Source organism: Elephantulus edwardii, unplaced genomic scaffold, assembly GCF_000299155.1.
Source record: "Elephantulus edwardii isolate Elephantulus edwardi_28Jun2011 unplaced genomic scaffold, EleEdw1.0 scaffold00052, whole genome shotgun sequence".
Lineage (NCBI taxonomy): Eukaryota > Metazoa > Chordata > Mammalia > Macroscelidea > Macroscelididae > Elephantulus > Elephantulus edwardii.
In genome coordinates, this window is record NW_006399802.1 from 15,814,626 (window position 1) to 15,834,912 (window position 20,287).

The 20,287-nt window shown below is 41.7% G+C and overlaps 2 protein-coding genes and 2 pseudogenes across 2 annotated transcripts in view; 1 reads left to right on the top strand and 3 right to left on the bottom strand.

Annotated features, from left to right (window-relative positions):
- On the bottom strand, nucleotides 1–910 carry LOC102848927 (annotated as a pseudogene).
- Nucleotides 911–3,675: 2,765 nt separating this feature from the next.
- Nucleotides 3,676–9,641, top strand: FAM206A (family with sequence similarity 206, member A). The gene is made up of 6 exons (XM_006886985.1): nucleotides 3,676–3,754; nucleotides 4,839–4,890; nucleotides 5,483–5,612; nucleotides 9,137–9,213; nucleotides 9,306–9,375; nucleotides 9,498–9,641. The coding sequence occupies exons 1-6, from the start codon at nucleotides 3,676–3,678 to the stop codon at nucleotides 9,639–9,641; spliced, it is 552 nt and encodes a 183-aa protein (XP_006887047.1).
- On the bottom strand, nucleotides 7,373–7,770 carry LOC102848653 (annotated as a pseudogene).
- A 3,261-nt stretch (nucleotides 9,642–12,902) lies between the features above and the next one.
- CTNNAL1 (catenin (cadherin-associated protein), alpha-like 1) overlaps nucleotides 12,903–20,287 on the bottom strand; it is a 66,013-nt gene continuing 58,628 nt past the window's right edge. The window contains exons 13-19 of the mRNA XM_006886918.1: nucleotides 17,918–17,968; nucleotides 17,657–17,811; nucleotides 15,191–15,239; nucleotides 13,976–14,032; nucleotides 13,726–13,839; nucleotides 13,064–13,144; nucleotides 12,903–12,986 (exon numbers count right to left, since the gene is read on the bottom strand). Coding sequence (XP_006886980.1) covers nucleotides 12,903–12,986; nucleotides 13,064–13,144; nucleotides 13,726–13,839; nucleotides 13,976–14,032; nucleotides 15,191–15,239; nucleotides 17,657–17,811; nucleotides 17,918–17,968 — 591 coding nt within the window. The remainder of the gene's footprint in view (nucleotides 12,987–13,063; nucleotides 13,145–13,725; nucleotides 13,840–13,975; nucleotides 14,033–15,190; nucleotides 15,240–17,656; nucleotides 17,812–17,917; nucleotides 17,969–20,287) is intronic.

Below are 20,287 nucleotides of genomic sequence, written 5' to 3' on the forward strand. Positions count from 1 at the left end.
GTCCGAGAGCTTCTCCACGGCCATCTGGTCCTCGTTGTGCAGCCAGCGGAAGGCCTTCTCATCCAGGTGTACCTGCTCCAGGTCACTGGCCTGGGCTGACTTGGCTGAGAGTGTGGGCACCAGCTTGCTGGTGTCCTTGAGCAGCTCGCCCAGCAGCTTTGGGGAGATGGTGAGGAAGTCACAGCCCGCCAGCGCCTTGATCTCGCCGGTGTTGCGGAAGGAGGCGCCCATCACAATGGTCTTGTAGCCAAACTTCTTGTAGTAGTTGTAGATCTTAGTGACACTCTGCACCCCCGGGTCCTCCAGGGGCTCGAAGGTCTTCTTGTCAGTGTTTGCCACATGCCAGTCGAGGATTCAGCCCACGAAGGGGGAGATGAGCGTCACCCCTGCCTCGCCACAGGCCACGGCCTGGGCGAAGGAGAAGAGCAGTGTCATGTTGCAGTGCACGCCATGCTGTTCCTCCAGCTCCTTCCCAGCCTGGATTCCTTCCCACGTGGAGGAAAGCTTGATGAGGATCCGGTCCTTGCTGATGCCGGCTTCCTTATAGAGCTCGATGAGGTGCCGGGCACGAGCCATCATGGCGTCCTTGTCGAAGGAGAGTCTGGCATCCACTTCCGTGGACACACACCCTGGAATTTTCTTTAGGATCTCTGCTCCAAACAACACAAACAGCTTGTCGATGGCATTTGTTACCTGTTCCTCTTGGGACCCTCCCAGCTTCTTCCCATAGGCCATGGCTTCCTCCACCAGGTCCTGGTAGGTGGGCATCTGAGCTGCGGCGAGGATCAGGGAGGGGTTTGTACTCCTCAATGGCATTGAAGTCGCCCGTGTCGGCCACCACAGTGGTGAACTGCTTGAGCTGGTCCAGCACGGACTCCATCCTCTGGCGCTTCACCGGCGAGACGGACATGGCGAGACTTACGGCGGCAGGACCAAGAAGAAGGGCTGTTAATTTTTACAAAAGCACTGCCATATCTTTCTCTCTTAGACCCACTGAAAAGTTTGAACTGATCTTTTAGTTAACAGCCAAACACTTTGACTACTGTCAGGGCAGGGCTTCCATCACATCAGGGCTCTCATACAAAAGATACTAAAAAATCAAGACAAGTCGCCTGCAATTCATAGTAACCCTATGTACACTAGCTCTGAAGCCTGCCCTGTCCTGAGCCAGTCTCAATGACTCTGACACACCTACCCCATTGCCCTCATTACTGTATCAATCCTTCTCATCCGGAGTCTTCCCCTCCTGCACTGTCCCTCCATTCTTCCAAACATGATTTCCTCCAAGGACCAGTGAGTATCTCCTGGCCATGTGCCCAAAGTGTGTGAGATGGAGCTTCACAATTCTAGTCTCCAAGGAAAACTTGATTTTACCCTCTCCCAGAAAAACTTGGGTTTTTTTCTTGGCTCTTCTCCAGCTACACTTTACAACAAATAATGTGATGTATAACCCACGACACATAAACAAGGGTTCACAGAACTATTACCCCTAACTTTCTGACACCTCCTTCACTTTCTTCCCTTGCCAATTCATCCATCTGCCTCTTAACTAATCATTGGTAAGCCTATGACTTCTTGTTATATGTAACATATGCATGTTATACACAATGTAACATATAAATGTTAAACACAACAACATGACCTCCTCATAGCTGAATCTTCCAGTGGGTTTTCAGAGACAGTTAATTTCACGGAAGGAGACTGTTCATCTTTATCCCAAAGAGCAGCTGGTGGCCTCGAACCACATGTCTTCAGGATTGCAGCACAGCTTCTTGTCTCTAGGCCACCAAAGCTCCCAAGGGTTATGACTACACATACTAAATAGGTCACTAATATGCTGCCAGGAGGGACGGGTCCTTGGAGAGGGACATCATGCTTGGGAGGGTGGAGGGACAGCGCAGGAGGGGAAGACCCTCTATGAGATGGATTGATTCGGTGACTGGGGTAATCGGGATGGGTGTGTCAGAGGCGGTGAGGTTGGCGCAGGATAGAGCAGGGTTTAGAGCTGTTGTGCATAGGGTCGCTATGAGTCGGAAACGGCTCGATGGCACATAACAACAACAACAACAATATGCCAATCAACGTAAATGTTTAAATTTGTACCCTCCAAATAAACACCCAAAGCATGTTTCTGATAACCATTCAGTGTTACACAGACATCAAACACAACCTGAAAAGAACTTGCTCTCCTCCTACCAAAGACCCATCAAGTCAAATCCTTTGCTCTATTTCTCCTTATAGTGACCCTGCAGGACAAGAGACCTACCCTGTGGTTTCCAAGACTGTAATCCTGAGGGAAGCTGTCTAGCACACCTTTTCTTACCTAAAGCTGCTGGTGGGTTCAAACTGCCACCTGAGATTAGCAATCCAGCATTTAACCACTGCATCTCTAGGGCTGTAACTGACAAGTGTCTTCTATACAGGGATATGGAATAGAAGGGCACCTTCTACTCTCTAACCCCCAGGCTGAAAATCCTCTGGTCTTCTTTTTGCTCACCCTGTCATTCTCACCCTAGCGGGCAAAGTCCGAGTTTCCAAAAACAAGCACTGAGGTAACTAATGAGTTCAGTATCGATGCTGCAACGAGTAAGTCTAGTGTCACATGCCTTCAACCTGCAAAGCCGCCGGCCTACTTAACCTTTGCATCAACCACACTACACTATTCATCACTTCTGCGGTTCTCTGTAAGCTACTAGGACGTGTGGCATCGAGAACTTGTTAATAAGAGCAAGGAACTGGGTATAAGAGAGAACTATGAGAAAAGGTTCCAGGCCCGTCCCGGACCACTGACACTTCTACTTAGGACAAGTTCATTCGCTTAGCTTGCTGCGGGAAATGTCAATTCCTTGCAATGGAAAATAGACTGCAGAAGCGCGCATACGGAGGAGCACATGTCCTTCCCCGGACCAAAGCCCAGTATGGCCGCAGGTAAAGACCTGAATAAGCCAGCAGAACCTCAGGCTCAGTGAAGGCGATTCACGCCCTGTCAATGCCACAATGCACTCCCCGGCCAAGAGCAGGCAGGAGCTGGAGGGTCACCACCTTCATCAGGACATCTCCGGGCAGGCAAGGCCCGGCCTGCGGCCCCGAATTGAGCGGATCGCACACTCTCACCTGCGCCCCGCTCTAGGGACCTAGCCCTCCTGGGCCACGCGCAGCCGGCCTCCGGGAGTCCGCCCGGATCGTGCACGCGCCGCGATCAATGCTCGGCTCCGGACCTCTCAGGGCGCAGGCTGGGCCTCGGGGCTAGCAGGCCACTGCGGCCTAGAGTTCGATCCCGGGGTCTACGGCGGAGGAAAGGACGGCCATAGAGGAGGTGACAGGCCGCAAGGTAGGCCCGACACGCGCCAGACGGCGGCGAGCACGACGTCAGCGAGGCTGGCGGGGGCGTGGCCGGAGAAGGGCGGTCCCGCACGTCGCCCCGCCTTCTCGGCAGCCCCGCGATGGCCGAGGCAGCCGACCAGTTCAGACAGCCGACCCTCGGCCCCTCCATTTTTCCCACCCTATAGTAATTGATCTGCGATTTAACCTCCGACTTCAAAGCACGGGATTAACAGAAATGGGAGGAGCCTGCGGGACGGGAAGGCAGTACGCATGCGCACGACGCAAAGCGCACACCGGAAGGACGCCTGCGCGGCATCCGGGAAGGCGGGGGTGGCCACGCTGGAGGTCGCCATGGCTACCGAGCCGGTGGCCGCCTCGCCTTCAGTACCGTCGCTCGTGGACCGCTACTTCACTCGCTGGTACAAGGCGGGTGAGTGAGGAGGCCTGGCTGCTGATGTCGGACTTTGCTGGGTCTCATTAGCCCGATGGCACTCCTGTGTCTTCATAGAACCTAGGCGCGCTCTTCTCGGTGCTTCTTCCACGTCGGAATGCCTTAGACCACTTTAGGAGGGAGATGGCATTTTGCAAAGGCGACAAATGTTGCAGGGGACAGTCTGAGACTGTTGTGTGCAGTGTGGATTCAAGGCTGCTTTGCTTGTGTGCCTGTATGAGATCCTCGAGTTAGCAGGGGCAACATTACAGCAGTCTTGAGTATGCGAGCATTGGGTCTCAGTTCTTTTTCCTACCTTAATCATCTAAAAGACTTAAGTGATCATCATATCCTGGTAACTTAAGGTAGAGGCAGTAGAGATGGAAAGAAGAGGATGTGGTAAAGGTATTTAGAAAGCTGACTTGGTTTATTTAAGAAGCCTGATGTTACTATTTCTTGTACCAGTGGCAATATTTGGTGCCATCGAGAGGACCGACTTGTACATAGCTGACACTCCAGCAGATTTTGGGAGGCCATAAGTCACACAGGAGGAGTCTGTCTAACCTTCTCCCGTGAAGCTTTTGTTGGATTCAAACCGGTATATGTGCGTTCTTTGAATTAGCAGCCAACACCCTAAGGGCTGTTACCCCTTCTCCCTCCTGATGGTACAGGACTTGACTTGTTGGGAGGACGTGAGGCATGGGCAGTCTCCTAAGATTTACATCCTCAGACACCCAATGGAGGGTCGCTTTGCATAGAAATTGACTTGATGCCAACAGTGTGTTTGATGTGGTTCAGTCAGTGTGCTGGTGTGTGCATTTAAGTCGTGATAAAGCATGCTAGAGAAAGGAATTAATCACTTTAACTGAGTAAATGCTTGAGTCTGGGTCAAATCATTTGAGGTAATTTATTGGAAAACTCTGAGTCTTTAAGTAATGAAGAGACACCAGTGATTAGTATTTGTTCAGTCTTTATAATTATTGTGGCTCTGTGAACCAGAGAAGCCTCCTGCTGACTGCATCCATCAGCAGTCAGGTATTGAAAAATGTTGTAATTTTAATTGAAAACTTGTTTATGCTCCCAGATGTCAAAGGGAAACCCTGTGAAGACCACTGTATACTACAGCACTCTAACAGGTAAGCAGATTGGGAACTTAAAATGGTCACAATCTTAGTATTAGTTTTTCTTTTTCCTGCTTATGTTCTTCGATTAAACATGTGCCAATTAAATTACTACCTTTCACTGTCTTGAAATAATATTCTTAAACCACTGGCATGATTTAGTCTGTGCTGCCTAGTGAGTCTATCTAAAGAAATAAACCTAACTGATTACCCAAACATCCAAATGGAGGACCGTACCTTCACTCAGCTACTCCTAGAAATAGCTAGATTGTGTCTAACCCCTGAATTAGCAGAGCTCAGAAGAAGCCTGGGGTAATAATATCCTGTACATACAGACATGCTCGGCTTCTCTCTTTGCTATACCAGTGTTGCCGAAAGGCCTCTGGGACTCTTGTCTTAGGAAGGAAATTCAATCTTGTTCTCTCCTCTTTTGTCAATGCATTGCTTATTTTCTTGGACAGTTGGGTCCCAAGAGTAGCCAAAGGAGAATAAGGGGAAATAACAGGTTGACTAAATAAATGGAGATATTCCTACTCAAGTATAAATACTCTGTTGCAAGAGAACAAACTATACCCAATGATATAGGATCCATTTTTGCTTCTTGTAGAATATGTGTCATCACACTGGCAGGATCTCATCCAGTTCTTCAACGTGGAAAAACGATTGAAAGCATTTCCTATCAGATTAGTACCAACTGTAGCAGACTTCAGAACAAGGTCTCTGGGAAATTTAAACGGGTATGTCCTATAATTTTGTAATTATGTAGTTAAAATATCTATTGTCATGGTCATGATAGAGCAGGACATTCTTGGAAACTGGTAGTATATACTCAGTATCCTTTCTGGTAGCTTGAGGTATTCCTTTTAAGTAAACTTTTATCCTAAAGAAATGATGTCTTTTAGGAGATATTAGGGTCAGTAGCCCCATCTTTATTATCTTCACCAGGAAGGAGGGCATGTGAAAGGACAACTCTGATATCAATGTAAGAAAATATTTTTGGGGAAAAAAAAGATTTTGGTCCTGCTAGTTTTTGTCTGTTTTTTATTAAACCAGTACTTCAAGTTCTGTAAAATTAACATATCATTAATTACCCTTTATTTTTAACATAAAAATCACAGTAGTGTAGTGAAAAAATGAAAGTCTGAGGAAATAAATTTTGTTCCTTGCCATTTTTCCATTCCTAGGTAATTTCCAAGCTAATACACTCTTGCTAAAGGCTTCCACAGAATGTTGTGTACAAAATGTTATCTTTACTTTCTACTATGGTAGGCACAATGGATACATTTTATTAAAAGAGGATATTATATAAAGGAAATTTTAGTAACATATAATAGACTCTTAAATCCACTGGTTGGCAGAGTTTCTGTGGATGCCCACATCATTCCTTTATAGATTTCATACTAAAAATTTGTGCTAATTAAGCTCACTTAAGTTAGGATTAAATCACTCTTTTTGGATACCTTTATTCTTATTTGCCATGGAGGCTTAGAAACCAACACCAAACTTGACAGCAGCCGATTCCAATTCATGGTGACTCCCTGTCAAGCTGTATATTTCAATGGGAGCAGACGATTAATCTTTCTCCAGGGAAACTGGGAGCTTTGTTTTGTTTCGTTTTCCTAGCAGACCATGGTATATTCAATACTCATCTCCAGCACCACAGCTCAAAGATATCAGTTCTTCTGTCATCCCTAGCCACTGTCCAGCTTTCCTATGCATAGCAAGTGATTTAGTTCACAGTCCTACATGAAACACAGAATGCCATGAGGGCACCTTTGGTAGATCTTATATCCCCTATTAATTATAAGTAATTTGTCTTCTCACAGGAAACAAAGGGGCATACACTTTTCTTAAATTGTCCAGATTACAATATAAGTTTAAAAAACCTCAGAACTCAAAGTTAGTACCATTGAGTTGGAACCGACTGAAGCTGACCCTTCAGTGGGTTTTTGGGAAGCTGTAAATTGCACAGAAGAAACTGCCCATCTTTCTCATGGAACAGAAACTTTGGGCTAACAACACAACTCCCTGTAGACTGTGCTACAGCAAAATTCCTGTGAGATCTGTCTAAAACAGTAATTCTGTTTTACTCCTAAAGAACAGAGAGGAACCTCTGTAGTAAACCAATAGCAGAGATGTTAATTTTTTATTTTCATCAGTGCCAAGAATTTATTCTCTCAGAAGGTGACAAAAGGGACCAAAGTACATCAGCTTTGATACAGGCCAGCTGTAGATACACCATCTGAGACCGTCCCCTCCAGTGCCTCCCAAAAGAAGGGAGCACTGCACATTAGTATTTTGAAATGAAGCTGGCAGAAGAATGAAGCTAATGCGATTCAGGGGAAAAGAGTGTGATGAGTGACCGCTGTAGCAGGTTCCCAGGAACATCCCCACATAAACATTCGAATAGTGAGATGCAGGAAATGGTGGTCATGCCATAGCACTTGCAGAGAAAGAGGCCTGAACGTAGTCTTTTCTCCTTGTTAAAGGGAGCCGGCTAAATATTTTTATTTTTTTTAAACACCCAGATCTCTTTGGGGAGGCACCACCCTGCCTGTTCTTTGGCGCCGCTTCTGGAATCCTGCGGCCTCATTCCTCTGGCAGCTCTTCTGGGCTGGAGAAGGGTTCGATGTTCAGGGCCTCAAACATGCCATCCACCCGGAAGGCTGGCCCCGTGGTGGCCAGGTCTGGGGTCTCGCTGTCTGACTGGTGAAGCCACTTGGCCAGTGTCATGGCGTCCTCCAGGAGCTGGTGGTCCTTGTACAGACGTTGGTCTTCAGGTGACTGTTTAAGAATGCCCTCAACAATGAGCTTCAGCTCGAACACGGTGCTCGACTCCTTGGCGTCAATGAAGAAGGTGGTCTTGTGGCGGCGAATCTTCAGAAACATGTCCATTACTGTGGCTCCTCCACCTTTGACCCACCAGCACTCTGCCCCGTTCCCAGAATCCTGCTCCCCCCCCTTATTTCTGTTTTAATACTTAACATTTTCCTGTTTTCTCCAAATGTTTTTCAAAGTACATTTTGTTTTAAATCAGAAAATCATATCATTGCTTCAGCTAGTAAATTCTTTTATAAAAAAAAAGGCAGGAATCTTAAACTAACTTTGTATATTACTGCATTCCTCTGTCCAATTATGGGAGGCTGGGCTGTATGAGAAGTGTGGCATCAGAATTAGAGAAAGATTCATCAACAGTCTGCGTTATGCAGATGACACAAACCTGCTTGCTGAAACTGAGGACGTGAAGCACTTTCTGCACAAGGTCAAAGACTGCAGCCTTTAATGTGGATTGAGGCTCAATATCAAGAACAAAGATTCTCACCACTGAGCCAATTGGCAGCATCAGGATGGATGGTGAAGAGATTGAGACTGTTAATAGCTTTAGTTTGCTTGGCTCCACAGTCAACACTCTTGGCACCAGCAGCCAAGAACTCAAACGACGTATTGTGATGAGAAAGTCTGCTGTTAGAGACCTCTCCAAAGTATTGAAGAGCAATGATGTCACTCCGGAGACTAAGGTGCACCTGATACAGGCCATGGTCTTTGCAATCACTTACAATGCATCAGGGATGATAGAAGGAAAATTGATGTCTTTGAGCTGTGGTGTTGGAGAAGAGTATTGAATATGCCATGGACTATTAAGAAAATGAACAGGTTCGTCCAAGAGAGGGTTAAACCAGGCTGCTCCTTGGAGGCATACTTTGGAAATTTTGCAAGGAGAGACCAATCCTTGGAGAAGGACGTCATGCTTGCTTGGGAGGGTGGAGGGAGAGTGCAGCAGAGGAAGACTCTCTATGAGGTGGATTGATTCAGTGAAGAGTGGTCTGGGTAGGTGTGTTGGAGATGGTGAGATTTGGCACAAGACAGTTTAGGGCTGTTATACATAAGGTCACTATGAGTTGCAGGTGACTGGACAGAAGATAACAAGAATTTTCCTAATTTTTCGATCTTTACACCTGGTTATATGTAGCTTTCTCATTTACACTTGATAAAATACGTTCTTTAACTGTTCTAGACAGTTGATTATTCTGTGAGGGTAGCAGTAAGTCTTAAGCCTATGCTGTTTTTTTCCCTAGAGCCTAGGATATCTCGGTGCACATTGCAGGTGTCCATTATATAAATGAGTGGTTTTTAGGCAGATAAATTTTATTTGAAACACCAATAATAGGAATGTTAGGTACTATAATAAGTCTGAGGACTCCTTCTCAAAGGAGACTAAAAATGTACATGAATTAATTCCTCCTTTCCTTTTATTACCTAGGGAGCACAGTTTCTAACAGAACTTGCACCTTTGTGTAAAATTTATTGTTCAGATGGAGATGAATACACCATATCTAGGTAAGTTACTTTCTAACTACACTTTAAAAGGAAAAAAAGAGGTGCTGCTTTTATTAAAAAAAGAAAAAAATCTTTTCTATGTTTTTAATTAGCTGTGTTAGAGGACGGTTGATGGAAGTAAACGAAAACATTCTCCATAAGCCATCCATTCTTCAAGAGAAGGTAAAAAAGAAGAAAGTGAGCAGATTGAGGGGTGGGGTAGGCTGGAGAGTACAATTCCACCCATACATTTTATAAGATTTTTAATCATCTGGTAAAGCTGAATATTCTTTTTTTCCCCCCAGCCATCTACTGAAGGCTACATTGCAGTTGTGTTACCCAAATTTGAAGAAAGTAAAAGCATAACAGAAGGGTTACTGACAGAACAACAATATGAAGAAGTGGTGGTGAAACGTATTAACACGACAACATTACATCCTGAAAACTGAGCTGAAGTAAATAGCAGCACCAAGTATTATTGTTCCCTGTGTGATCTGACCGTCTGGGCAGTAAAGGAGAAGAGCAAGTATGCAGCCTCCTCTTAACATCCAGCCTACAGGAGAGGGGAGGCCTAAGCCGTCACTTACCTGGGTTTCCTTCTCCACCATTTGTAGCAAACCTTGGTTTCCTTGTTTCCTGCTTCCCAGATCTACCCTGTCCAGGTATTCTGTTCCTCTTACTTCTCTTTCTAACAATTGATATCAAGGGGTGCTTCTCTGATTATACCTTTTAAAATGCACTTTGAGGAAAATTTCAAAAACAAATTTTAAGTAGCAAAGTAAAAATTATTTACCTTTCATCTTAGAGCCCAAAAGTAAATACTACATTTATATATTATATATATATTTTCTTTGACTGTTACAGCATGGCTATTATTATTGCCTTTCAGTTTAAGGTTTTAAGAAACAAAAACCTACTAGCCTTCAAGTCCAGCATATTATCAGTATGGCACCACCAAAAATATCTAACCCGTCCCACAAGGGACAGTGCCTTTTGCCTCCCAGGCTCTCCTCAGGTGTAGAGGAGAGGTACTGGGATGGCCTTCCTCTCTGATATAGTAGGCGATAATGCTATGACTTCATAAGAGACATATACCAAGGGCTTCCCTAACATGGAAGAAGCATAATTCAGTAAGCTGATTATTGCAGTACAAACTCTGTAGCAGCTCACTCTGTTATGGGATAACCAACAACAAAGTTACTGAGTATTTGCAGTTTAAAGGAACAGATGTCTTTGAACAAAATAAAGGCTTTCATAGCACTTAATTAAGAGGACACAACAAAACTGAAAAGAATTTAAAAAAAAGAAAAACACAGCCAAACCCACCAGATTTACTCAGGCTGGGTACTTACATAAATTTTTTTTTTTAAAAAAATGACTTTATAAAAAATGTTAAGTGTTTTCCTTAAGGGCTATAACGCATATGTTTAAATAGGCCTGTTTTGAAATAAACTATATAATTTATTACAGAAATCAGCTGTTAGGTAAATACTTCTTAGTTCTCTACCTTCTTATGCTATTAAGGTTATCCCTACCTTACCACCATTTGCATTTTTTTCATAAGACAGTGTACCCCTTTCAAGTATGTAAAAGTATTTTGTAAATAAAAATAATTTTTGATTCCCAAAATAAACCTTATTCTAACTTGATTGCTAGCTAGTGTGTCTATCCTAAACACACCCACAGAATGAGAGATGGGGAGTAACCAAAAACACCTATATTGATGGTACAGAATTGAACAGCACAAACCAGAACATCTTCACTGCTAGCAGCATAAACAATGATTACTGATGACTATTCACAGGACCCGGTTTAACCCTCTCCAGGACAAATCTGTTTGTTTTCCTAGCAGTCCATGGTATTCTCAGTACTCTTCTCCAGCACCACAGCTCAAAGGCATCAGTTCTCCTTCTATCCTCCTTGGTCATTGTCCAACTCTCTGATGCATAACAGGTGATTGCAAAGACTATGGCCTGTATCAGACGCACCTTAGTCTCCAGAGAGACACCACTGCTCTTCAGCCCTTTGGACATGTAGTAAGGAGAGACCGGTCCTTGGAGAGGGACATCATGCTTGGGAGGGTGGAGGGACGGTGCAGGAGAGGAAGGCCCTCTATGAGGTGGATTGATTCAGTGACTGGGATAATTAGGATGGGAGTGTCAGAGACAGTGCAATTGGCACAGGACAGAGCGGAGTTTAGGGCTGTTGTACATAGGGTTGCTATGAGTCACAGGCGACTCAACGGCACATAACAACAACATTCACAGGACAAAGATAGGAAGGTGCTGAAAAAAATCATCTATTTTACATAGAACACTGCCTCATATCCCACCATTTTTATAATTTAAAATACTTTTATTTCAGGGTCTAAAATTATTCTTAATGATTTTGACTGCTTAAAAAGCACTTTATAAAGGCTGTTAGCAGCTGAGTGCATGGTAAGTGCAGATGAAGGACTTAGGAGTTTTTAGGTCATTTCTTCCTATGCCTCTAAGGTGAATTCATTAGTTAGAACCAGCTAGAGACACTTTTCCACTGTTCAAAGGGAAAAGAACCATCATAAAAGTTTGGGAGTTGGTCAAATAGTGGCTGGTAATTGGTGGTACTGTGGTTCTGTAGGCTCTTTTGTTCATATTGATAATAGTGGCTGATCCAGACAGGGAGCATCAGACAAGGTTACATTACTCTCTTAATGCTATTTGGCAGCTGAAATGTACCAAAAGAAAGAGACTTCAGAACACTGGACTATGAGCCCCATGATGCGGGTCCAAAACAAAGTTTGCTATATCACAAGAAGAGAATATGAGAACCAGATCTTTTTAATCAAAATACTATTTTGTAATAAAAAAAGCTATAAGCCCTAAGTAAAAAGGCTAAGTAACATGTTTATTTTATAATGAGCATTCCAAACAAAACCACTTCTATAAAATATGATTCAGAATTTATTTTTACAGCTGCTTAGTTCGACTATTCTCAGTCTTTTACATGATCCACTATCAAGCACAACTGAGAGAGGAAAGTTCAGAAACTGTTTTTAAGTCAGCACAATGGCTTAGAATTCCAGCACACAGAAGCCAGAGATGCTGGGCCTAGAGTTAAGATGGCCATCTTCTCGTGAGTCCCTCCAGGGAGCACCAAGACCCTGCTTTCGGGAGTGGGGAGCGACACAAGTAGCATTTACAGACAACTCATCACGTGAGACACACCTGCTAAGGAGCATGGCGAGTGCTGGCATGGATAATCTCAGGCAAAAGGGGCAGCTGAGACCTGTAACACACTTGCTGGACAGAGGGACTAAGCCAAAAGACCTAAAGAAACCCTGCATTCACCCAGACTATTGCCTGTCTATTGAAAATTAGTGTTCTAGAGGATGAACAGGTAAGGTTAACTATGCCAAAGGGGAGCATATTTTAAAAGGCTTCTTTGGATTGAACTGCCATTAAGACATTTGTAATATTTGGTTTGACTTTTTAAAGAACATTCGTTACAATATTTCATTTTAAAATCACACTGCAGTTACAATTCTAGCAACTACAAGGGGCACATATTAGTTGTCCAAGAACTTCACAAACCCTTTCATGATAAGAAAATAAAGCAAGACTTCAATACTTTCTTAATAAAGTTGTTGAAATTCTTAAAATATAAAGGAGCATTTGCTTTCTAAAAATACAATTTGTTGTATGATGTTCCAAAGACAGATTCCCCAAATCTCAACTTCTGCCATCCATGGGGTCTTTATTAGTAACTGAGACCCATCTGCTTTCCACCTGGAGTTGGAAAGAGTTAATTAGTTTCTATTTTACTTGTACTTAGTAACTACTATTTTAAGCCAATATTTAAAAATAAGTTTAAAAGAGAAAAGCTGTCTCACCTTCTTCAGTTTATAGCACAGTGAGAGAAGCTGGATCAAGATGGCCATCATGGATCTTGCCTTTGTTACACATTTGTCAACCTACAGTGTCAGAAAGTACACAAATCAAGTTCTAAAGTGGTACTTTAAAAAAATATATAGATAGCTTAAAAATGACATTTTTCCACTGTGGAAACGGCTCCAAAGTCTCAAAAGCTGACACAAGAGTGTCCAAGTCATATGTCTGCTTTATGGAACCCTGGGAAGAGTGAGGAGAAAACCCAGCTTTCTGTTTCAGCCTTCAAAGAGTGGCACTGAATCCTCTACCTTACAGTAGTATACTATTTTGTGGAAACAAACCCAAATTCTCTTAAAGCAAATTTTAGGAGCCTTGACCATAAGGAGTTTTGGACCAAGTTAAACATGTGATAACTTGAGAAGGGCAGCAGTCCTGTGCTGTAACAAACATGGCCAATCAGTGAACTTGTCAGTACTATGGTCAAGCACAGTAGCATAATGATTCTTGCAGTCAAGGCATGAGAAATAGAAATTGTTACTCTGTGGATAGTATTACTTTATTGGGGGGGGGGGCGACCAAAAAATAAGTGCCTGGTACTAACATGGTAAAAAGAGAAGCGTCAGAGTTTCCCTAGTGTCTCCTTGGATCATCCACCCTTTTTTACCTTTAGAAACACTTTACTCGGCGATGGGGTCTTAGTTATTGTTTGCAGCTGGTGGCATAGAGGAATTAGCTTATTTATTTCCAGGAGAAGCATAAGCTTGTCGTCATCTTTCAACTGAAATGAAATTTAAGAACTTAGAACATGTTCAACCAAACTCAATCTTTCAGACCTTGTGTCCTGCCTTAAAAATAGGCCACCCAAGCAGTTAAACATGACGTCCCCAGCACCCCAGGCAGATGGCTATGCTCACCTGTTTTGAGAAAGCTTGCACACTTGAAGCAAGTTTTAAGCCCTCTGTGGCAAAAGCCTGGTAGAAAGGAAAAAACATCACTGTATCTCAAAGGTGGAAACATTAATAATTTTTATATAGAATTGAAAAACCTATTTTAACAAGCCTGTTAGAGAACTGCTAAACTTTCTGTCATAACCAACACAATGCAAGAATGTAACTGCATTCAGAAGGTTTTTACAAACCTGATGCAAAATGAATCCCAGGAAAGGGTCCTCTGATGTAGAGGCCTTCAACTGCCCTGGAGGAGCACACAGACTTACATCCTTAGCCAAACAAATTAAACCTGAGAACCCAGCAGGCTCACCTCCTAATACCCTCCAAAACTCACACATGTCCAGTCTGATGAATCGACTTAGAGCTGACCCCAGTGGGGTTTAATGAGCTGTAAACTGTACAGGAGGGGATTAACCATCTTGAAGAGCCACTGGTGAACTCAGACCACCAGAGAGGCGCCACCTTCAGGCTAGCAGAACAACTCCCTAAAGGCTACTACAGAGTCCTATTAGAAAGAGCTAGTAAAACTTAGAGCATGAGGTCCAAAGAGTGAGAAGTTTCCTGCTTCCAACTAAGCCAAATAAAACCTGCCACCTATCCACATTTCTTAACTATCCATTTTGAGTGAATCAATTCATACTGGTTTTCTATTATTCACTGTTAACACGTTGGGTGTCATCAAGTTAAGTATGACTTGTAGTGAGCCTATGAACAACAGATCTGAGCTCTATCCTGTATTGTGCCATCCTCATCATCTCTGACACACTTGACCCCATTGCTACAGTCAGTGTCAATCTATCAATGAAGGTCTCCCTTTCACTAAACCTCCACCTTTTCAAGCAGGAAGCCTCTTTCCAAGGAACAGTCCCTCCTAACAACATGCCCAAAGTATGTGAGCTGAAGCTTTACTATGCTCGCCTCTAAGGAGCACTCTGGCTAATTAACTTGTGAGAATAGTATATGATGGGGGGTAACTGAAAAATAAGGCTACACAGATAAAAGGAATAATTTAAAAGATTTTTTTGGTGTGAGAGATACCAGATGTTATGAACTGAATCATGGCTCTCTGAAGATATAACCCCAGTAACACATGAATATGATTTGTTGACAACCAGCAAAAAGTTCCCACAAATAGATGAAAATATTCTATAAACAGATACATATTTTATATTTTCCTACCTCCAGCTGATGAAGTAAATCTTGGGATGTTTTCAGTGGCCCTTCTCCTCTGAAGTAAAATTATTAAGGAAAATTATTGCTTGGAAATTAACTTTCTAATATATAATCTCAGAGCATTTTATGTATTAAAAGATCCAGAATTTTGAGGAATAATATTTAGCAGATTAATCATATTGGATAGGATTTTCTTTTTAAAGCAACTCCTTATATAGTATTTTTTTCAGTTCAAGTAAACAAATGTAAATTTTATAATACAAAGAAATTTTCAAACTGGTGACTTATGCCTAAGTTTTACTTGGCCTTTTTACTTTTTAACCTTTTCATTATGTTTCATAAATATATGCGTTTGTAGCATACATTACTCAAAAGGCCTTTGCTTTTTTTTTTTTTAATCTTTGTTATATAGTGGAAAGATGATCAATCAAAAGCCAGTAAATGCTCATTTCTAATTTTGAAACAAGTCCTGGTGTTACATCAGTTCAGTGCTCAGTTCCCAATCTAAAGGTCAGCAGTTCAAACCCAACAGCCATTCCACAGGAAGATGTGGCTCATAGTCTGCATCTATAAAGACCTACAGCCTTGCGAGCACTACTGGCAGTTCTATTCTGGCCCATCATGCTTCTGGGAGTCTAAACCGACTCACCTGTGCACAATAACAATCTGATTCTACTACCACCTCTGGTCAGAACTCAGACAACTAGCTTTGATGGGGCATGTCATTTACGCTTCAATTGGAGCTCTAAAAAGAATTATATTTGTGCTATCACTCTCATCAGAACGCTGGTTAATTATCATACTGAAAATTACTAAAAAGAAGTAAGAACTCTGTGTAAGAAAAGTAAATTACAGGGGAGCTCTGGTGGCCTAGTGGCAAGAAGCTGCAACTACAATCCCAGAGGTACACGGTTCGAATCCACCAGATGCTCTGCCAGGGAAGGAGGGGCAATCTCCTCCAGTACCAGTCAGATCTGATTTGACGGTACACGCACACAAAAATAAGAAAAAAAAAAAAATTTTAAAAAAAACACATTAAAAAAAAAGAAAGAAAAGTAAATTACAATTGAGTCCCAGTTTCCAAATTTCTCACTTGCAAAACTCATGACTGCCCTTAAATGTGTGCCCTCACTTTGAAAGGACCGGTTAATTCCAGCAATTCATCATAATCACCTTCACTTGCTTTAAGTACAGTGTTTAAATCACTAAAAAGACTCTGGGCCTTCTCTATGTGCTTATGTTCTGACTTAACTCCAAGTTTGACATAAAGACTTACTTAGTTTTAAAGAAAAAGACTTACTTAGCTTTAAAGAAACACTTAGGAAGAGATCTTGTTGGTAACATAGGGTTTACCTGGACAGCATAAAGATCAAGAAAATTCATTAAGAAAAGAAAAAGGAAAAAACCCAAAACAACGGACTAGTCATGAATCAGAAGATCTGAAATTGAGTAGTAACAATAAATTCTTTTGAACATAATTTCTGCTTTCTTTTTCAAGAATTGTCTGAGGTAGAGTATCTCATGAGCCGGGAAAGTGGACCTTCTAAGGACTGTTTCTTCCCTGCTCTTCACCCTCCTATCTGAAATAATCTGCACTAGCATTTTATTAATTACAAATATGAATCTCTAGGCAAAAAAAGTGGGTTCTATTCAAGAACACAATTTACAGGAATGATCTTGCTGATGATGATCTTTTCAAAATCAGTATGAGGTAGAAGATGGGGCAGAAAGCTGGATGTGTATTTTCCAGGTTCCCCAAATTGAAAAAGGTAAAATTTCAGAAAATGATTAAACAATTTCAAGTCTGTCTTCGAGAATATCCTAGAAGAGAATACTGAGTAGATAACATAAATACTGAGCAGAGTGGAATTACTATACCATATATACTGACTCAGATTAATAGCCTCCAAGGAGATTCACTATGAAACCCAATGGAGGGTCACTGTGATTCAGATTCATCTTGAATAGGTTTTAGTCTTTGTTCTGGTTTATATATAGATTTCTCTGACAGAAGACTGGAATGTGATCAGCATTGATGTTTACTAGGAATTTCCTCCAGGGTCTTCCAGTATGAACAAGATGGAGGTAGAAAAATCACCTGCTGCATAATGAATGATGATTCATAGAGACTTGGCAGCTTGTTGAGGTCTCCCATGGTAGGTATTAGAGCTCTATTTTCTGATCTGTATGTAATGAACGACTTGCATAAAATTATATATGACATGTTTCCTGATTTCCACTGATATAAAGCTAAGAGAGGACACCTTCTAAATAGAAATTAAAATTGTCTTCCTGTTTTAATCACCTAATGGTAATCATTCATACCACTGGCCTTTAGATTAGTAATTTGGCACAAACAATCTGTACCACCACCACCACCATGATATATTTGATAGTTAACCTATCTCTCATTGAGATGGCACCAGATATTATTATGTTGACTTAAAAAGATCAAAATGTAATTCTATTTACCTAGTGAATAAATAGAGAGAATAGGCTATACGGGACATGTTCCGTCCATATCGAACAATCTCATTCTCCTGATCTTCCCATTTCTCAATTTCACAGTCCGCATCAGAAGTGAGCAAACCCAGTTTAAGTCCAAGCTTTGCTATCTTGGCTTGTTCCTATAAAGCATAAATGTTAAATTATAACTCTTTTGTCAATACTGACTAAAAAGTATTATTATATCTAAGAGTATTAGATATTCCAGATCTAAAGGGGGAAACTTACCTCAGAATCTGGTTTGTCTGTCTTTAATGACTTCAGGTTGACATTATTCTTCTGTGACAACACAAAAATGAAGTTATCCTTAAAAGCAGCACAGTTAATTATGAGGAATCATAATAATAATAGAAAGCATACCAAATTACCTGTAATAAATTAATTCAAACATTTAGTATATTTAAATAGTTTAAATTAAAGGTACTCTGGTGGGGTAGTCCATAGAGAGTTTTGTTGCTAACGCAAAGACCAAGCCCCTCTGGGGGTGGGGGTCAAATCCACCATCAGGTGCCAGGGAGAAAGGTGGGTGATCTCCTCCTACGGGATTTTCTGCCTTGGAAGGGTCAGCTCTATGAGTCCATTCTGAATAGCAGTGACTGAGTGAGTGAGCTGGGGAGTTTCAATTAAGTAACTAATTGTAATTCCTTTTCTATTTCTCTATATTTTATAAAATACTCTGTAATGTTACATTTCTACATATAGTTTAAGAATTTTATTTCCAACAGTTTTTTGTAAAATGTCCTTCTATTTTAAATCTTAAAATATTCTAAATATTCTTCCCTAATTATTTTATCAATTATACTGCCTCTTTTTTATAGCTGCAATAAAGTAATTGGTTTTATGACTTAAAACAAACAAACAAACAAACCACAAACCCTAATTGTAAACATCTCTATTAGTCTGTGAGTTTATCTGAGAATAAGTTGGCTTAAAACCTGGGGCCAGGAAAAAACAGACCAACATCTTGTCCTGCAGGTATACCCCTCTGTGTTTGCATTTCCTCTCTTCATTTCAGATGGGTCCCAAGGACATAAAGATTTCTTTTGTGGTATTTGTTATCATGTCCTCAAGCTTTCTGTTACAAGATTATAATGTTTGAGTAATTCTCAATAAATAACATAAAAAGAAAAAGTTAGCCCTCGTGTCATTTTCCACATTTCTCACTGTATTACTCTCTGATTCCATGTCTTTAGCCAGTATTCCTCTGGAAAGCTACATTTCATTGAAAGGATCCCTGTGGGCATGATGCTTAGGCTGCTGACTGAAAGGCTGGCATCCAGAACCTAGAGGAAAAAGGAATTGGCAATCTACTTTTATAAAGATTCTTGGAGCCCCTCCCTCTCAACCTGACACAGAAAACTCGTACCCACTGAGTCAGTTCCAACTCACACAGACCCTCCACCTGGGCTGCTGAGGCTGTAAATCTTAATGGAAAAGTCTGCTTGTCATTTTCCCTCAGCCTCTGATGGATTCCAACCACTCAAGACATGTAGCCTTTAGAATAACAGCACACGATGGTAGGGACAACACCAAATCTTAAGGGGCAGTTCTAATCTGTTCTGCCAGGTCACCACACATTGGGTCAACTTAGTGAGACACAAGTGTTATCATTGGCATCTCAGTTCCTAATCTTATGACACATAAATTCAGAATTTAATATATGAATCATAATGTTTGTATCTTTTTGAAAGAACAATTTTGTTTTTATGTAAGCTATATGGAGTTTAGAATATATTTCTCTCAGATAGCAGGCTGGTCCACCGAAGCCAGTATACTTGAAGAAAAAAAGTTTTTATTACAGACTCTACCACTGCCATTCCCAAAGCTGTTTTAAAACTACTTTCAGAAGTCCTCTTGGAAAGAGCAGTCCAGTTTGAGACGAGGACAGAGGCGGGAGGAAAGTCACCATCAGTGGGGCAGGAATTCCAGCCTGGATGGAGCTGGTGATGGCAAAGGAGCTCAAGAAATGCAGAGAACTTTTCCTTTTTGTTTTTTGGTTTGGTTTGGTTTAAAAAAAAAGAAAAAAACATGTACATAAGGTGTATGTGTACACATTAACACGAAGCATAAATCCACCCCATTACCTTTGAGTTGATTCTGGCTCCTAGTGACCCTTGGACCTGAGTACAACTGCCCCATGGGGTTTCCACGGTTCTCATCTTTCTGAAGGAGCCGTGCTGTCCCAGTGGCTAACGTCCTGGACTGCACTGTGCTGCTCACTAAAAGCTCAGTGATTTGACTCTAGCAGGAGGAAGATGTGGCAGTCTCTTTCTGGAAACGAGAAAGCTCTGTGGGGCAGTTCCGCATGCTCCTGCAGGTTGCTGCGTGTCTGAATCAATTTGACAGCAACAGGTTTTGGGATCCTCATAAAAAATCGATTGCCTTATGGAATATATTGTTCTCTAGCGGAGCAGCTAGTGGGTTAAAACACTTATCTTCTGATTAGCAGCCAAATGCAAAATTAAAATAAAAATAAAACACTCATTACATGCTAATTTAGCTTAGAAACACTTCATCAGCTTTGTACTGACATACATATCTCCATGTTCTGTTTCCTTTATTTTATATATATATTTATATTTATATAATTTATAAAAT